Source organism: Athene noctua, chromosome Z, assembly GCF_965140245.1.
Source record: "Athene noctua chromosome Z, bAthNoc1.hap1.1, whole genome shotgun sequence".
Classification (NCBI taxonomy): Eukaryota; Metazoa; Chordata; class Aves; order Strigiformes; family Strigidae; genus Athene; species Athene noctua.
The window spans coordinates 43,461,631-43,480,211 of record NC_134077.1 but is presented as its reverse complement, the minus strand read 5'-3'; the positions used below and the strand labels follow the sequence as shown (position 1 = coordinate 43,480,211).

General features: G+C 41.6%; 1 protein-coding gene across 2 annotated transcripts in view; it reads right to left on the bottom strand.

Annotated features, from left to right (window-relative positions):
* The window catches only part of HOOK3 (hook microtubule tethering protein 3), a 94,209-nt gene that overhangs the window by 32,615 nt on the left and 43,013 nt on the right, over positions 1-18,581 (bottom strand). For both annotated transcript variants that reach the window (XM_074931840.1, XM_074931841.1), the window contains exons 7-11: positions 13,241-13,303; positions 11,723-11,806; positions 4,535-4,698; positions 2,642-2,782; positions 949-1,150 (exon numbers count right to left, since the gene is read on the bottom strand). In XM_074931840.1, the coding sequence (XP_074787941.1) occupies positions 949-1,150; positions 2,642-2,782; positions 4,535-4,698; positions 11,723-11,806; positions 13,241-13,303 (654 nt within the window). The remainder of the gene's footprint in view (positions 1-948; positions 1,151-2,641; positions 2,783-4,534; positions 4,699-11,722; positions 11,807-13,240; positions 13,304-18,581) is intronic.

The following is an 18,581-nucleotide window of genomic DNA, read 5'->3' as shown; positions in this document are numbered from 1 at the left end:
GTTGTTTTTTTTTTCCTGGTGGCATCATTTGGACTGTATCTACAATTAGCCCACAGAGGCTGAAGCTAGTTGTTATAATAACTAAGATGGCCAGGTGCAGGGAAAAGCTCTCAAGTCTAAGGGACACACATTGCTCCTGGGCTTGCAATGTTAGTGGGTTTTTCTGTATTTTTATTCTGCTGTAAGCTGACATAAAGGGACTCTTGTGCATGACTACTCAAGCTTATGAGCAGACAGCACTACAGAGTAGGCACTACTACTTTAACTAACCATGCTCTGTCTAGCCCTGTAACAGGAATCCCAGAATAATGTCACGTCAATGTAGCATAGAAGCAGAGAGAAGACTAAACACATCTTCCATCTTTACAGAAACAGGATCACATGACACTTAGATAAGGAGGAGGACAAACAGATGTCTCTTGCTCCACAGAATGTACTGGTGACACATTTAGTACTCTGCTGGGTGCATATAAACAACAGAAATGATACGCATCCTTCTCTCTTCATAACTGGACAAATTCAGACATATCAGACAAACTAGAACCTTAAGAGAATGGGCTTTCTTAATCACAAGAAGACTTTACCACAGCTGTGGTGTGTTCCTCACTGCTGGAATTTTTTAAGTGAAAAGTGGATACTTTTTTTGAAAAAAAAAAAGGCTCTAATTCAGCCCCCACTACTGAAAATGAATTAGGCATACTTGGAGAAAAAAACATCTCTTGTTTTTTTAGAAGTAAAAAATACTGTTTACTGGCAAACTAACGTAAAATTGAAATAATGGCAAGAATTGCAGGAAAGGAGGACAAAGGTAGTACCTACAAAACATGGAAGTCTCCTAAACACAAGGAGCTGTTTGTTCATAATTTCTTTTTTACTTAGAGATATTAGTCATGTTACAAAGTGTTGAATAATACAGAGAACTGTTGAATTGATGATATCTGTTCTCACCTGTCTCTTATATGTCTCCAGCTGACTGCGTGCTGCGTTGGCCTTCCTCAGTTCTTCTTCCAGACTCACTGTATTTTGCATATACATTGTATTCTTTTCTTCTAAGAGTTTTACTTGTCGTCGCAAATCACCCAGGTCTTCCAGTTTCTTTTTGTATGACTCTACCTGGCTTTCTAACTTGGCTACTTTATCAGAAGAATGCCTGGAGGGACAGATTTGTATCAAATTTGTACTCTGAAAACTACAAAATGAAATGTCCTGAAGCTTCCTCAGTATTTTGCCTTAATGCAGAAGACATTCTGAGACAGCGTGGGGGGAACAAGAAAGCAATCATATCCTCCTATTACTAATGTTTTTATTTTTGTTTGCTTCCCTCCCATAACTATTTGTCAACACAAAGGGCTGCTGATGGAGGTACTTTTAGACACTATCACTCTTCCTAATACCGCCTTCTTATCTGCTTCCAGTCTTAAAATAATAGTTAAAGGACCTTCACTCCTACCCATTTCCTCTCAATTCTAAATTGATCCTCAGTCCTGCATTTTACAAGGATAAAGAATAAAATTTTCTGCCCTTCAATTTGTTTTAATGATAGCCAGGAATAAACCCACAAAGATCTCTCCTGAGCAGCATACACTTGATGACAGAGAAGTACCATAACAGCTTTGAGCCCGATCCCTTCTGAAAAAAACCAAAACACCAAGCTTCATTCATAACATTTCAAGAAGTTTTTCAATCCACCTGGTATACTGCCATGACAGCAATAGCCCTCACACCCACCTCCACCCCCTGCTATCATTACTATCCCCAGTTTCATTTTAGAACCAACAGACTTACAGACTCAATATCCTGTCAAATCTGGAGAATCCCCCATTGAATTGATGGTTAATTTATGGGACACTGGTCAAATGTCTTTAATCCCCAGTGAAATGCAGAGCATCTCTCTGGGGCACAGAATTGCTCTTTGAATCCATGCTGTCTACACACATAGTTTATGGAATTATGTAGCCTGATGGGCTCATTCCTTATATTAATGACAGTGGAGGTAAAGATAGATAGCTCTGGTAGAAAGCTGCTGGTGAACTGGAAAAGGCAGTATTAAAATAAGCCTTGCTAGACTTGCTGGAAGAGTGATATAGGTGGGTAGTGGATAACTGGTTCTGAATAACCCACAGCAGTAAGACACCACTACTAAACGATTATGTTCCATAGTAAGATGGGCTGCCCCACCCTGTAAATGCCTTGCACCATCAAATCACGACAACTTTGGGTGCTAAAATTCAGTGGCAAATATTAGCATTATATGATGAATCAAAAGTGCTGCCCAAAGTCCAAATAACACAAGCCCAGGGAAGAGTCTAGTTCCCGGATAAGAACAGATGCTCAAGTCATGATGAAGGTGAGTAGAGAATACTCAAGAGACCAGTGACTTGTTATGACCATAAGATGGTGTAGGGTTGCTGAGTTTATTAATAGTTATTGATTAGGTACATAATAAATAACTAATTTACTTAAGCAGAATTGTGTGGTGGTTTGTGTACTTAACTGGAGGATCCAAAAAAACCTTGGCATTGAGAAAGTGTTTGCATTTAATTAAAATTATTAAAACAAAAGCTATTGGAGACTAAGTACATGAATTATATGGATTAAAAGTTAATAGTTTAAAAGTTCTCTCCATTAGAACAGAGTTTACCTGAGTACATCTATCTCATCCTTCAAAGACTGAGCCTCCTCCGCCAATGTAGTAAGCTCCTCTGTTTGTTGTCTTAATTCAGCAATTTCCTTTTCTAGTTCTTCACAGCGTATTCGATAGTCATCTTTGGCAGCTTCTAATCTGTAGAAATGAAGTAAAACAGAAAATAATTTCTCAGCTTGAGCCACCTTTCCTCATCATCATCCTCTCTGAAAACATATGAAATGGCCTTCTGGTGCAGTGAAGGAAAACAGCAGCTCAATGTGCTTATTTAAAAAATGTAGAAGCAGACTTTTCTAATACTCCCAATCTGACATCAGTCTACCCATTTGGAAGATCACAAGGTAATGTATGTTCTCAGAAAGACAAATCCTGAGATTTTTCTGTCATATTAATTTTTCGCAGTGGAAACTCAAGCAGAAATTTCCACCTTCTTTCATCTTGGGGTGTATGGAGATTGCACATGACATCTTTATCCTAAGATTTTGTTCAGCTGTTCAACTCCTACACATCTTCAACAATATTGACCCGACTGTCAGATGTTCAATGTGCTGTAGAGCTCCTACCAAAGTGGCTTTATTTATTATTTATTTACTTACTTATAAAGAACCCGTGCCTGCCCAGTACCTCTGAAGAACCAAGTCAACCATTTAGTTATCCAGTTAGCATGTAAAAACTCAGACCAAAGCTTCTGGAGTGATCTACTTACATAAAACATACACAGACAAAGCTGTGTTAACCTGGCTGTGAAAAATGGGAATAACTAAGAGAAACTTTGCCAAAGCATTTTGAATGAATGAAAGAAGACACAACCTGGAACATGAGGTCCTATTGTGATTTTGATCTGAAACGAAAATAAAAACAATCCAGAAAAGGAGGTGTGGCCATCAAAAAAAACCCCAAAAAACCCAACTATTCCATTCATTAATTCAAGGAGTCCAGAAAGAATCTACAAGAATGGAGACAAGATACTCAGTAGGTAATCTAAAGCATATATAACAAAGATTTGGATCATGATAGACCAGAACTGTCAAAGGACATAAAGAGTCAAGACAGGGAGAAAAACTGTTGTACCACACTTGGCATCAGTTAAGCTATATATATGTGCTGGTTGGCCAGGTAGAGCTGAAGAAGGAACACACACAAATTGTCATTAGAAACCACATCCTAAGAAGGCAGGGGAAGGAGGTAAAGGAGGTTGAGTCTCATGAATCTCACATGTGAAAATGGTTTAGAAAGACCTTCAGAACCTAAAATCACAGTAACAGGCAGTGCAGATATTGCATATGGGGAGAAAACCTGTTCAAACTGCAGCTGATAACAGACTCAGATAGAAATTATTCCAGAGCACGGAGATGAATAAGAAGAGATAAAAGGGAACATTAGAGAGACATAACTATATTATTCCTTTACATGGTAGGTGTATAGAAAGAAGACAACCAGGCACTGGTTGCTGTGAAAGAGAAACTGAGTATTTTTCAAGAAACTGAAGGGAGAGGGTGCATCTGAACATGCCATAAAGAGGCTTAGAAAGAGGAAGTGTAAAACGCAGAGGAGGACATACTTTTGCTGTATGATACTACAGTCCATAGCAAACCTACAGCTAGGAATTTCTACACCTTAAAAAGACAATCTGAATAATTTACATAGAGGAAAGCATGCTACTTCTCATTCACACTGATTTTGAAAAATGTGGGTGCAATAACTGCATACAAACAAGTCAAAATAACTTCACAGAGCATTTCAGCATTAAGAAATTACCTACTGTAAAAACCTTCACTACTGTGGTTATACCATCCATTACACTAATTCATAATTGCCAGCAGAACCAGAAGTATGTAAGTCATGTCTGTTGCCAGCTACAAACAATCTAACGAAGCGCAGCCTTTCTACCTGAATGTTTCCTCTTGGAGTTGTTCTAGTTGTGTCTGCAGCTGCAAGTGCCTACGACCTGCAGGGCTGTTCGGATCTTCAATAGAATCAGATTGATTTAAACGTTCCATCAAAATCTGATTCTCTGCAAGCAAGCTGCTCTTCTCCTCCTGGAGAGCTGCAACCTGTTGTAATAAAAGCATAAACTAGAATAACTGAGCTATCCAGCTATTCACAGCAACATTGTTCTTGTGTATATAAAGTATCGGTACAACTTCATTATAAAAGAGTTTGCATACTTTCCTGTGTTGGTTTAAGCCCTGGCGGGACCGGAGACCACATTGCCGTTGTCCCTCCCCCACCCTCGGACACAAGTAGGGCACAAACCCCGGGTTGAGATAAGAAGAAATTTAATACAACAGTGTAACAAACAATCTGAACAACAACAGTAACAATAATAACAACAATAAACAGCAATAACAGTAAACAAGACAAAAGATATACAGAGAGATACCACAATGGACACAGCCAGCCCTGTGCTCCCTGCAACCAAAGCCACAAAGAAAGCAGTTCCCGCGCTCCTGTGTGCCCGGACCTGACATCAGCATGGCATGAATAACCCAGCTGGAGATCCCTTCCACCTCTCTGCTGGGGAAAATTAACCCTATCCTAGCTGAACCAGGGCATAATCCACCCCTTTATTCTATACCATCTGCGCCATGTCCAGCTGCCATTTAGCAGTTAACAATAACACAGCTGTACTTAACAAAGGCACAGCATAATTCACGGCATGTTCTCACCCAGAATCAAGTCCCCCTGTGGTACGCATCGGACCTCTCCATTGTCCTGCATCACCCACCAGGTACACCCAGGTCCCTGGGCAAAAGCAATCCCGTGGATGGGTTTGTCTTTACCTTTGCCTGGCGCAGGACTAAACCAGACCATTTTTCCCAATATATTCCTCATGCGCACCACAGGGACTTTATCCCCATCTACAGCACGTGGAGGTTTCGACTGAGCCGGGCCAGCTCGACTGGCAGACCCTCTTGTGTTGACTAGCCAGGTGGCCTTTGCTAGATGCCTGTCCCAGTCTTTGAAGGTCCCACCTCCCAGTGCTTTCAATGTGGTTTTTAACAGTCCCTTGTAGTGCTCGATCTTCCCAGAGGCTGGTGCGTGGTAGGGGATATGGTAGACCCACTCGATGCAGTGTTCTTCTGCCCAGGCATTTATGAGGTTGTTTCGGCAGTGGGTTCTGTTGTCTGACTCAATTCTCTCTGGGGTGCCGTGTCACCACAGGACTTGGGTTTCAAGGCCCAGGATGGTGTTCTGGGTGGTGGCGTGGGGCACTGGGTAAGTTTCCAGCCATCCAGTGGTTACTTCCACCATTGCGAGTACGTGGCGCTTCCTGTGGCGGGTCTGTGGCAGTGTGATGTAGTCGATCTGCCAGGCCTCTCCATATCTATATTTCAGCCATTGCTCTCCATTTCTCTGGGGCTTCACCCGCTTGGCATGTTTGATTGCAGAACACGTCTCCCATCCGTGGATGATCTCTGCAATGGTGTCAATGGTGAGGTCACTCCTCGATCTCGAGCCCACCTGTATGTTGCATCTCTACCTTGGTGGCCCAAGGTCTCATGGGCCCACCGGGCTATGAACAGTTCACCTTTGCGCTGCCAGTCCAAGTCCACCTGAGCCACTCTAATCTTAGCAGCTTGGTCTGCCTGCTGGTTGTGTCGATGCTCGTCAGTGGCCCGACTCTTGGGTACATGGGCATCCACATGGCGCACCTTCACAATGAGGTTTTCCACATGGGCTCCAATGTCCTGTCATACTTCAGCAGCCCAGACCGTTTTACCCTTATGTTGCCAGTTGCTCTGTTTCCACTGCTGCAGCCATTTCCACGGGGTATTTGCCATCTGCCCACGAGTCAAGTGTACAGATAGAGCCTCGGCCACTTTTCCTGCTCAGCAATATTCAAAGCAAGCTGGACGGCTTTCACCTCTGCCAACTGGCTCGATTGACCCTGTCCTTCAGCAGCTTCAGTGACCTGTCGTGTGGGAGTCCACACAGCAGCCTTCCATCCTCGATGTTTTCCCACAATGCAACAAGACCCATCAGTGAACAGGGCATATCACTTCTCCTTATCCGGCAGCTCGTTATATGGTGGGGCCTCCTTAGCACGTGTCACCTCCTGGTCTCCTCTAGTATCCCTGGGCAGCTGGGGTTCCCTATTCGAGCCCGTTGTGTTATCAATGCAAACCATTTACTCCACGTGGCATCTGTTGCACGATGTTGGAGGAGGCCTTTCCTCTGAACATCCACCCCAGCACCAGCAGTCAGGGTGCCAGGAGGAGCTGTGTTTCAGTGCCATCCACTTCTGAGGCAGCCCGAACTCCTTCATACACTGCCAGTATCTCCTTCTCAGTCGGTGTATAATTAGCTTCAGAGCCTTTGTATCCCCGGCTCCAAAAGCCTAGAGGTTGGCCTCGGGTCTCCCCAGGTGCTCTCTGCCAGAGGCTCCAGGTAGGGCCATTCTCCCCGGCTGTGGTGTAGAGCATGTTCTTAACCTCCTGCCCTTCCCGGACTGGCCCGAGGGCTACTGCTTGGGCAATCTCCGATTAATTTGTTCAAAGGATTGTTGTTGCTCAGGGCCCCATTCAAAATCGTTCTTCTTACGGGTTATGTGGTAGAGAAGGCTCACAATCAGGCTGTAGTTTGGGATGCGCATCCTCCAGAACCCCACAGCGCCCAGGAAAGACTGAGTCTCCTTTTTAGAGGTTGGTGGGGCCATGGCTGTTATCTTGTTTATCACCTCCATTGGGATGTGGCGGGGCCCATCTTGCCATTTTATTCCTAGGAATTGAATTTCCCTTGCAGGCCCCTTAACTTTCTTTTGCTTAATGGCAAAGCTGGCCTTCAGGAGGATTTCAATTATCTTCTTCCCTTTCTCAAAGACTTCCTCGGCTGTGTCCCCCCATATAATGATGTCACCAATGTACTGCAGGTGTTCTGGAGCCCCACCTTTCTCCAGTGCAGTATGGACCAGTCCATGGCAAATGGTGGAGCTGTGGTTCCACCCCTGGGGCAATCGATTCCAGGTGTACTGGATGCCTCTCCAAGTGAACGCAAACTGTGGCCTGCACTCTGGCGCTATCGGAATGGAGAAGAACGCGTTAGCAATGTCAATCGTGGCGTACCACTTGGCTGCCTTCGACTCCAGTACATACTGGAGCTCGAGCATGTCCGGCACTGCAGCCCTCATTGCTGGCGTAACTTCATTCAGGCCACGGTAGTCCAAAGTTAGCCTCCATTCTCCATTAGGCTTTCTCACTGGCCATATAGGGCTGTTGAAGGGTGAGTGAGTTTTGCTGATCACCTTCTGGCTTTCTAGTTGGCGGATCAGCTGATGGATGGGGACCAGAGAATCTCGGTTGGTGCGGTACTGCCGCCGGTGCACCGTCCTGGTAGCAATCGGCACTCGCTGCTCCTCAACCTTAAGCCGCCCCACCACTGAGGGATCCTCTGAGAGGCCGGGTAAGGTGGTCAACTGTTCAACCTCCTCCAGGGCAGCTACACCAAAAGCCCACCGGCACCCTTTTGGGTCTCTGAAGTACCCTCTCCTGAGACAGTCTATGCCCAGGATGCACGGGGCATCTGGGCCAGTCACAATGGGGTGCTTATGCCAGTCCTTCCCAGTCAGGCTCACTTCAGCTTCCAATAGGGTCAGCTGTTGGGATCCCCCTGTCACTCCGGAGATGCAGATGGATTCAACCCCACTGTAGCTCGATGTCATCAGGGTGCACTGAACGCCAGTGTCCACCAAAGCCTTATACTCTTGTGGGTCTGACGTGCCAGGCCATCGGATCCACACTGTCCAGTAAATCTGATTATCCCTTTCCTCCACCTGGCTGGAGGCAGGGCCCCTCTAATCCTGCTCATCATCACTCACTTCTTGCAAGAATGATTTACTGGTCCCCTCAAGAGGGTCAGACATAACGTTGGCCATTTTATTCTGTCTGGTGGATTTCCAACTGGACACGAGCTGCACTTTTCTTGGAGGACTCCCCTTTCATGATGGCCTTCCCTTTCAGCTGCTCTACTTGTGCAGCTAGGGCAGCAGTGGGCTGTCCATCCCACCTTCTCATGTTTTCTCCATGGTCGCAGAGGAAAAACCACAGGGTGCCTCGTGGTGTGTATCTTCTGCTGACTTTCTCTTGGGTGGGGAAACATTTACTTCTAATGGCTGAGACATCAGCCTGTGCAGGTGGAGTGTAGGACATGTCCTCTTCCACTTTCTGGACCCTCTGAGACAGTTCCTCCACAGCTGAGACCCCGGACTGTTGAGATGAAGGGAGATTTCCCTCATATTGCCGGAGCTTGCCAACCACTCCATCCACTGTTAGAGTGTGGGTGTCTGTCCACCAGGACACTATTGCCAATGCTTTTGAGTGTCCTTCTGGTGCTCTCTTCAGGAACTTTCACCACATCAGGTGTGTGCAAGGGGCCTGATCTGGGTCCATGGGTGACTGCTCATCATTCAGATCACCAGAGATCATATCAAACACAGCCAGTTCCCTGAGATTCTAAATTACCTTCTCAACTTTGGTCCGTTTGCCTAGCTGACATAGGATATCATCCTTGCAGGGATACCTCTCCCTTACACTGAGCAGGAGTAGCCTCCAAAGGCTGAGGGTTTGAGTCTGTTTCCCTATTTCCCTATCAGTGCCAGCATCCTTGGCCAAAGATCCCAGCTGCTTGGCCTCTCTCCCCTCCATCTCAAAAGCACTGGCTCCATTGTCCCAGCATCAGAGCAGCCAGGTGCAAATCTGCTCGCCTGCCAGGCGGCCGAAATTTCTCCGCATATCTCGCAGCTCAGTTGGGGATAGAGATCGGACGATCACCTCTGGCCCTTCCTCCTGTTCCCGTGCTGGGCCTGGCTCATCCCCATCCCCAACTTTGCGAACTGACTTTCTGGTATATTTTATTTTCTATATTGGGGTGACTGATACTGGCACTGGCTGGCTCTGGCTCAGCTGCTGTGCTGGTGGAGGTGACTGATACTGGCTCTGCCTGTCCCCCTGGCCCAGATACTGTACCAGTAAGTCCACTCTCTGGTTCTGTAGCCTTTTCTTCCCCTTAAGGGCAGTGGGTGGTATTAAAGAGGACACGGCAGGCATGGGCAAGTCCCCAACACATTGCAGCGATTTGTGTCTCCTTGGTTTTGGCAGTTTGGTAACACACCCTTTCTAGGCACTCCATCAGCTTCTCAGGGCTCTGCATTTGTTCGGGAGTGAAATTCCAAAGCATTGGAGGTGACCACTGACTCAGGCCTTTGCCCATCTTTTCCCACACCCCTTGCCACTCACTATTATCTGACCTCGGGGCAGGTTTCCGGGCACTGCTATTGTTAGAGAAATGCCGCATGGCCAAAACCAAAATCAGGCAGGCATTCAGAAAGCATTGTGCCGCAATCACACTGGCCTGCAGGCTCCAAGGATAACCGAAACTCTCCAAAACCGAGAGGATGTCTTCCCCTGGCTCGCCCATAGAGGGGGTGAGACCCCTAACAAAAGCCCAGGCAGCAAACAGGTACCGGCCCGCCCCCACAAACAGCGATACAAAGGCATTATAAGCAGTCAATAGCCAGTACAGCAAAAAGAGACCCTTTATACATTTTCCACTGATAACAAACACCACCACTGCGATCATACACTGGATGTAAGGATTAATCCAGCCCAAGACGCAAGCAAGTGGGCCAGCATTGCAAACATTTTCTTATCAAACAAATACAAACAGAAAAAATTACATCTAACAGATTGCTCTAACACACTCTGGTCAGGGTCTGTCCCTTTTTGATTCTTATTTCAGCCCTCTTGTGCCCCACATTGGTGCACCAAAAAGGCTGTGTTGGTTTAAGCCCTGCCGGGACCAGAGACCACGTTGCCGTCCCTCCCCCACCCTCAGCTGGTCAGGCTGGAAGTGAGGCATAAACCCCTGGTTAAAATAAGAAGAAATTTAATACAACAGTGTAATAAGCAATCTGAACAACAACAGTACCAATGATAACAACAATAAACAGTAATAACAGTAAACAAGACAAAAAATATACAGAGAAATACTGCAATGGTTACAGAGAGCCCCGTGCTCCCTGCAACCAAAGCCACAAAGGAAAAAGTTCCTACACTCCCGTGCCCGGACCTGACCTCAGCATGGTATGAACAACCCACTTGGAGATCTCTTCCCCCTCTCTGCTGGGGAAATGTAACCCTATCCTAGCTGAAACAGGGCATTTCCCAACAAACAAGTATAACTAGCCCTCCACAATAAAGCTTTTAAAATTGATTTCCAATAGAAATAATGCCTATCAATCATAGAGAATATCCAAGTCTGGGTATGCAAGGGACAACTGTGCCCTTCCTAGATTTGTTTTTTAATCCAGTGGCCAACTGCAAGAAGACCTGAAACAGGAACACAGTCCCAATGATTTCTGCCAATGCTGTGAAAACAGGCAGCAGCGCAAAGAACCCAAAGTGTTGCAACTCAAAAACAGCTGAAGCATTGCTTCATATATCATTAAATAGTATAGAATTAGCATGCAGGAGGAGGAGGGGAAGAGAGAGAATGTGAACATCTCAACAGAAGTGTTTCATTATGAGCTTGAATCATCAAATACAGCAAATCAACCATGACACACAAATCAGCTTCATTAATTCTAACAGTTACTGAACTGCTTGGCAAAAGCCTGAATTATACTCCAAAGCAGGACTGCAATGTCAATGCCTTTCAGGACTCCCACTTTACACTCCTCCTGTCTTCCAGATGAGTTATGCATGATTTACATTAAGACTTAGTCTAAATCCATACACAGCTGATAGACTACAGTAACTTCTAACTGCGATTTAACTCTTAACTGAAACTGTCAGAACAGCACAACCTCTATTAGTTTTCTAATGCAGGAGTTGAACCACACAGCTGAACCCTTTCCTGTCTGAATCAAAAAAAGTTATGAATCATCTTAATACTAGCAACATTGCATCAAGATAAGAAAACAATTACATTCTCTCTGTGAGCAGAAGTTATTACTGCGCAATTTTCATCTCCCTTCTAAAAATTTATGTTTCCACACTATACTTACTGTTTTCATCTGCCTAAAAATTAACATATCTCTTTCCCACTGCAAAGTTAATATGTACAATATAGCACACCTACCTGCATATCTAACTCGTGACATCTCTGGGCAATTTCTTCCTTTGTTGCTAGTGCTTCATTTAATTCTTCTGTAGTCTTCTTCAGCTACCATAAACAACAAACATTTATAGTTTCATCATTCTATGTAAAGTGTCTAAATATTCTGAACTACATGACTGCAAAATTATTTTTACACTTCGGTAATATATTAAATTTTTGGAAAACTGAGGCAATTCTGCTCTTACAAAGAAGGAGATATTATTACTGTTCAGTTTGTGCGACAGTAAAAAGTAAACATACCTTTATGTAATATTTGGTCTTACAAAAATTATCTGATTACATAGATAACTCTTACAGAATTATCACATCTATTCTATGAATTGAGTCAAAAACACCTGGAGAATTTGGGTCTCAAGAACTCATCAACTCTGTACACTAAAAAGTTGCGAATACCACTTTTCTTTACAGATCCAAGAGTGCATAATTTCAGTTTTCAACCTACTTTTAAAATACAGAAAGGACTGCAAGGTGGAATGCAGGGAATGGACAATTAGGGTAAAGTTTCTCTAGTCACTGGAAGCTACTCTTACTGCACAACAGAAATACAACATGGTGAGGGAGAAGTCTACCCCTCTGAAAATGGGCACTTAATCTTGTAAGCAGTGGGAAATATCCAGATACTTCCCTTCAAAGGCTTTATGTTCAAAGATATGTGTCTTGCAAGCTTGCATATGAATGCAGTTAAGATAACATAAATACACAGCTACAAGAAAACTGGTCCGTTAAAACTGGTGCATGCATATTATGTATATAGAGATTATTATATATGATTAATTTTATATAGACTTTCTCAAACAGCATCATCATATCTTTTTTTTCAAGCTTAATTCTCAAGGGCCCGCTGACATACAAAAATTAATTCTATCTGCCAGAATTTACATACTTCTGCAGAGAAAGAATGATGAACACAGGGAACGCCACTATACTACACATCTTCTCAATTAGAAAAAAAAATAGGAACTAGGACAGTGTTAGCATGAGGTTAAGCTAGTAAAAAACAAACTGGTTTTGCATATTCTTTAAATAGACAGGGAAGGATTAGTTTTGGAACATTCTCTTACATACTGTAACAGGTCTGCTTTAAGGATTTCTGAGCCACACCTACCTTTTTTTTTTAAGAAAACTGACTTTGGAAGTAGGAACTGGCAAAAAAGTTTTATTCAAATACTACACAGGTTTTTATCTTTCTTTCTCAATACCCAAAGATTTGCACCTGTCTGCAGTTTTGCTATACTATGTCATACAGCTAAACCTGTTTTCCAAACTGACTTTTTACTCTCCTTTAAATACACAAAATGGATAAAACCAATTTATAAAGCAAAAGGTCTTGAAATACTGAAATTTAGTTTTGCATTCATTATCTGATTATCCCATAAAATCCCTTTGTGACTGAAGAAAAAAAGACAGACTTAATAAAGCAAAATGATTGGCCACCCATGTGCTATGATTGACAGAAAAGAAACATCTAGGCTTAGGTACCTGACGATCAAGGTCAACGTAAGCATCATTTCCAACAGAGACCGGAGACTCTTTACTCATCAACTGCAATTAGATTACACTGGATTAGAAATAGCAAGGATTTACTTTCATATTAAAAAGTAAGCTTCAGTGAAATATCCAGCTGATTTTAACTTTTGGTAGCTTTAATCTGACTTCATTCAGAAATTTTAAACTTCATTTTTATATATGACATTCACAAACAATTACAGAAAGAAATCTTCAGAATGTATAGTATTTAAAGCACTATAAAAGAAACCTTACATCATGTTTTTTTCTTCTAAAAATGCACATTCTTTATCTATGATGAAACCTACAGTACACTCTGCTAAACATTTTACTGAAGTGACAGTGGATGGTAGCTATCAACACACCATGCAAGACCTGTCTTTAATTCTTCTCCACCAGTGGTTTTTATTTTTTGGTCACCTGGAATTTCATATCAATTTATTTATTTAACTAAAGTTGGGAACATCTCTATCGCAGCTAATTGTGCAAAAGAAAGATGACCAAAATTTCCACTCGAGTTGTCTGTAATTTACAAATTTAAAAAGCAAGTTTTTAGAGATATTCCTGCAATGAGTATTACAATTCCTTGTATACTAACCTATTTCATTGAAGGAATGGCTGGTAGTGGTTTAGTCATGGAAACATTACCTTTAGCCGTGATTTTTAAAAACAAACAAACAAACAACAAGCCCCTCAAATTGATTGATGTGCTTGCTAAAAGACAAAGTGTTAATGAGAAAGTAAGTTTTCTTTCAGTAACCCACTGATCAGCTATACAGGTAGTTAAAAGTTAAATCAAAGGTAACAGAAGTTGTAGCCCAAAGACCTCCTCCCAACTACCTCCAGCACCATACTAAGGTGTGTTTACTGAAGGCTGTCAGACACAAAAAGGAACAGTCTTCCAAATACAAAACATGCTGTAACTAATTCAAAAGGCAGCATTACAGAACCACACTGATGGTTTCTGTAAGTCTGTCCAACACAAAACGTTTTATAAGTTCTCCAATAACACGATTCATCGAAGTTACAATCAAAAAGGCCATATCCCAACCAAAATCAGGACAAGATTTCTTTCCTAAGGCATCCTGTCCAGCCTGGTTACTGTCTCCAGAAACAGGGCTTCCTTTATTTCTTCCAGAAATCAGGTCTTTTGCATTACTTTTCATTGGCAAAGGTCCTAAAAATACACAGCACAGAGCTTTCATTTCTTCTCCACTCTTTCTGTTTACACCACTGTTCACAAGACAAAAATCCGTTTGACGTTTACATCTTTCAAACATTTATACACTTATGTTTCTCTTCCTTTCCCCATCTCCTTAATTGTGATTTAGCTGCATACAATGCTTAAACTCATCTATCTGTCCTCAAAAGTCCTCCTCAGACCTTGATGGTGTTTGTTGCTAACTGCTGAATTCCTTCCATTTTGTCTACATCTTTAGTGACAAACTACTCTGAAATGAAGCATTCCACGAAGTCCAGGTTCTCTGTAACAGTAATTAGAAAGTCCATGGACTCAGAGCTGTCACCTGAAAAATGAAGCCATGTGTCATTTTTATTACCATATAGAGTAGCACTACAAACTGATATTTAATTTAGGGCCATGTTTTCTAATCTGATTATTGTTTTGTCATCCAAAACAATTTCTAATCCCTCTCTGCCCTGTGATGTTTATACAAGTTTCAATTACTCCATTTCCCTAGCTTCTGCATAAATACTTTTCCAGATGACTAACAGGAACATCCATATTAACCAAATACTGAAGTCTTCTCCCTATTCTGTATCACACAATACTGTTCAAACACACTTCAGACACTAAGTAAGTTCCATCCACTAAGCCAGTACTTTCCAACTGGCAGGTCCCAGCCTGCATGCAATCTACAAGGGTGTAAAACTGTATGTCCTTGGCAGCCACCACTCCTTTGTGGTCCTAGCACAACTTCCTCTTCAGAAACCCAGCTTAAGAGGCCTGCCCAAGACTTACCGTAGGAGGAATACAAGAGGCTGCACAGCTCACTAGAGGTCACTGTGGTGTTTCTGCTTTCTGGGGATTACCATAAAGGACACAGGACGAGGCCATTAACATAATACCTTTATTCTTCAAGGGGTTTTGCCATATCTCCCAAAAATTTCCTCACCTTGAGAACCCTTTGCAGAAATTTCCAGAAAAGAGGCCATTAACTGGAGAAGGATTAGGTGGTGGAGATACATGATGTGGGTGTTGCGTGAACACCACACAGAATTTGTGAATTTAACTCCACAGGACACATCAGGAATGTCATGGGAAATGTATATAAGGCACTACCAGCAAAAGCCACTGACATAAGAGCAGATGACTGACATAACACAACAAGAAGCGTCTTGCAATCTTAGGGCCTGTGGTATGGTAGGGATGCTAAAGAAGAAATCTAAGGGATTGTGCTGCATAGCACGGCCAGACAAGGAACAAGATAAGATTGTTGATTACTCACAAGTAATACAGGAATCTAACTTCTGATCATCAGTTACAAATAAACTGAAGTTAAGAAGTGGGGTTAAAAGGCAGAGCTATCAGGGTGAAGGAGTGCCTCCATCTTTACCTTACACACCTCCTCACATACTAGAGAGAAAAATGGTATACATCACTCTGCTTCTGGCTTGCCTCTACCCAGTTGCTCTGCGCTTAATAGCAAACACTTCACTATAAACAGCACAGCTAATAGGGTACAACTCCACCCATATATTCAAACTTCTCTCTCTTTAGTAAGACCTCCTGAAAAGTTCAAGAAATGGTTTAACAAATGATGTGTTTTAGGATTTCATACAGATATGTACGTCAACTTAAAACACACTACACCTTCCAACCACCTCAAAAATATAAGGTAACAGACTTGCCTAGTTTACCCTACTCTTCACTTTCTTGTCAACTGGCATTCTTTGATTCTACTGAAGTTTAGCGCTTCAAAATGCTCACTTCATCAGTTACCTGCACATTAAATACTAATCTGATGATACTAGTAGGTTATTATTAATTTTTAAGGCAAAGTGCCTTACTGTGTTCTGCTATATCTCCTTTACTTACAAGCTCACGTTCAGACAAATTCCTGAAATACTGGTGTAGTTTCAGTGCTTCACATGCAATCCAGACGTGTGATATTAGAAGACATGGTCTTGAGAGGTATGGGTCAATTACAATACTTTTGAGTTTAAAGTGCCAAATTATTTCATTTACATTTCAACTGGCTGACTCAAGACAACAAAAAGCAGAAGTGGCCCTCTCATTCTCCCTCCACAGCTGCTATCTTTCATTTCTTCAGAAGCAAACTGCAGGTGGATATAAAGGTCTGCCTTCACAATTTTGCATCACTGGAACTGTCTTTCAGCTCTAAGCTGACAATTTAGCTTAAGTATAGTATTATCATCTATTTTCACATGTAACTTTAATAGATTATGATGTGCGGAGATGTTACAAGTAAATTAATTATAAAAAGGAAAATTTAAAAAGCAGCCTGCAAGATCAAGCAATTGCATCAGGGCTGTACAGTAGACAGAAAAGTCTGCTTAAGAGCTTCCCACAGTGAAAAAGAAAGCAATTAGCATTTACTTCCTTGCTCTTTTTCTTGTTTATTTTGCACATTTAGAATGAAGACCTGAAGTAGCACAAGTATTTGTTCAAATAATCAAAATGCCATGCTTATTCTGTGGTGAAGAGGCTAGTCTGGATTTTAAATGGTACAATAACCTCAACAACATGACAATTTTTATAATTCTTTGTGTAGTTTTATTAGCAGCAGTTGTCAGTTCCTGTTAATCCTTTACATGTATATATTTGCATGCTCATAGCTGTGGTACAATGTCTTTAAAAAATACTTGTAGATCTGCTAATTTTATATTAGCAAAACATCACTTTTTAACCGCTTTGATTGTAAAATGTGAACAAGCTGTGTTGTCATGGATACATAAAGATTAGGTAAGGGGTAAAACTGTCATAATTCAGGTTATTCATGCATGCAGATTTTATGAATGTTTTTTTTTCCCTACACATGATTTGCATGATTTTGCAAATGCAGCTGCACCACTTAGTTGATGATGTTAAAAGTTCAAAGCATTTGCTTTATCTGAAATGCTGCTTCTAGAAGTTGCTAATGTTGTACAAGCTCATCTAAAATGCCCATGAATCAATGTCAAAATCCAGCTTCTGTATTCAAAAGGTTGTTTTCCTTTTTTAAAACATCTTTTTCTTTGTTTGCTTTTTAAGAGTCAAGGCTATGAATGACACTGTGTACCCTTTAATGGTGTGTACCCTTCTTCCTTCAGTACTGCTGACAGACCCAAAGAAGTATTTTTCTATCATTTCCTAGCTATTCAAAACCCACTTTTACTTCAGATAATATGAACCTTTAAACAGTCAGGACAAAGTACAGGGGAAAAAACAAACAAACAAACAAACAAACAAAATCAAACAGTTTCTACCTTGTGAAGGTAACACAGTTGGTATTAATACAGTTAGAAAGTACCTTTTGCTATGTTCCTCAAGCAAGTTTTGACATTACCTAAAGTATTTTGTGGTTAAGACTTTTCTGTGAGGCTCTCAACCTGATCTGAACAGACACTTGCTAATTGATCAAGTTTACAGATGTTCTAAAGAGCAAAGGCAAACAATTTCCCCAGCTACCACTTTCATCAATAATGAACTTGGCTGCTCAAAATAAAGACTTAGGAAAATGACAGCCAATTTTCCAAAGGATGTCAAGGAAAGGAAAGGAAAGAGAAATACGTAATGGCCAAAAATATTTCTGTAAGGAAAGATTTTGGCCTTTAAAAAAATCTGCAAATTATGAAATTAAAAACATGTTCCATTATACATAGCAATATATTAATTGCAAGTAACAACAAATTATAACCAGAATATAGGTGTATATATGACAGAATATATAATACAATACATAATTTATATGTAATATTTTTTGCAATATTTTTGATAACTATATCATTCTTGCTCTTCCTCTATCTTGTGCACAGCTTGCATTTAGAAATGCATATCTGCAGATTAGAATCTGAGAGTCTACATGGTGACAACACACCAGGTCAATTTGACTGCACTGAAAAAAAAATAACAGAAAAGCACTGCTCAATTTATAAAATCTTTATGGAGCATGAGGCATATCTTGTTATTAATATTTTATTTTAAACTAATAAATGAAGAAAGGAAATGCTGAAAATTCATAAGTGATCAAAAAATTTGAAATAACCAAATAAAATTTGACACATAAAATGTTCCTTCTTCCATTTAAAAATCAGCTTCTTCATGCAAAAAACAGAGCAGAAACTTGTTATA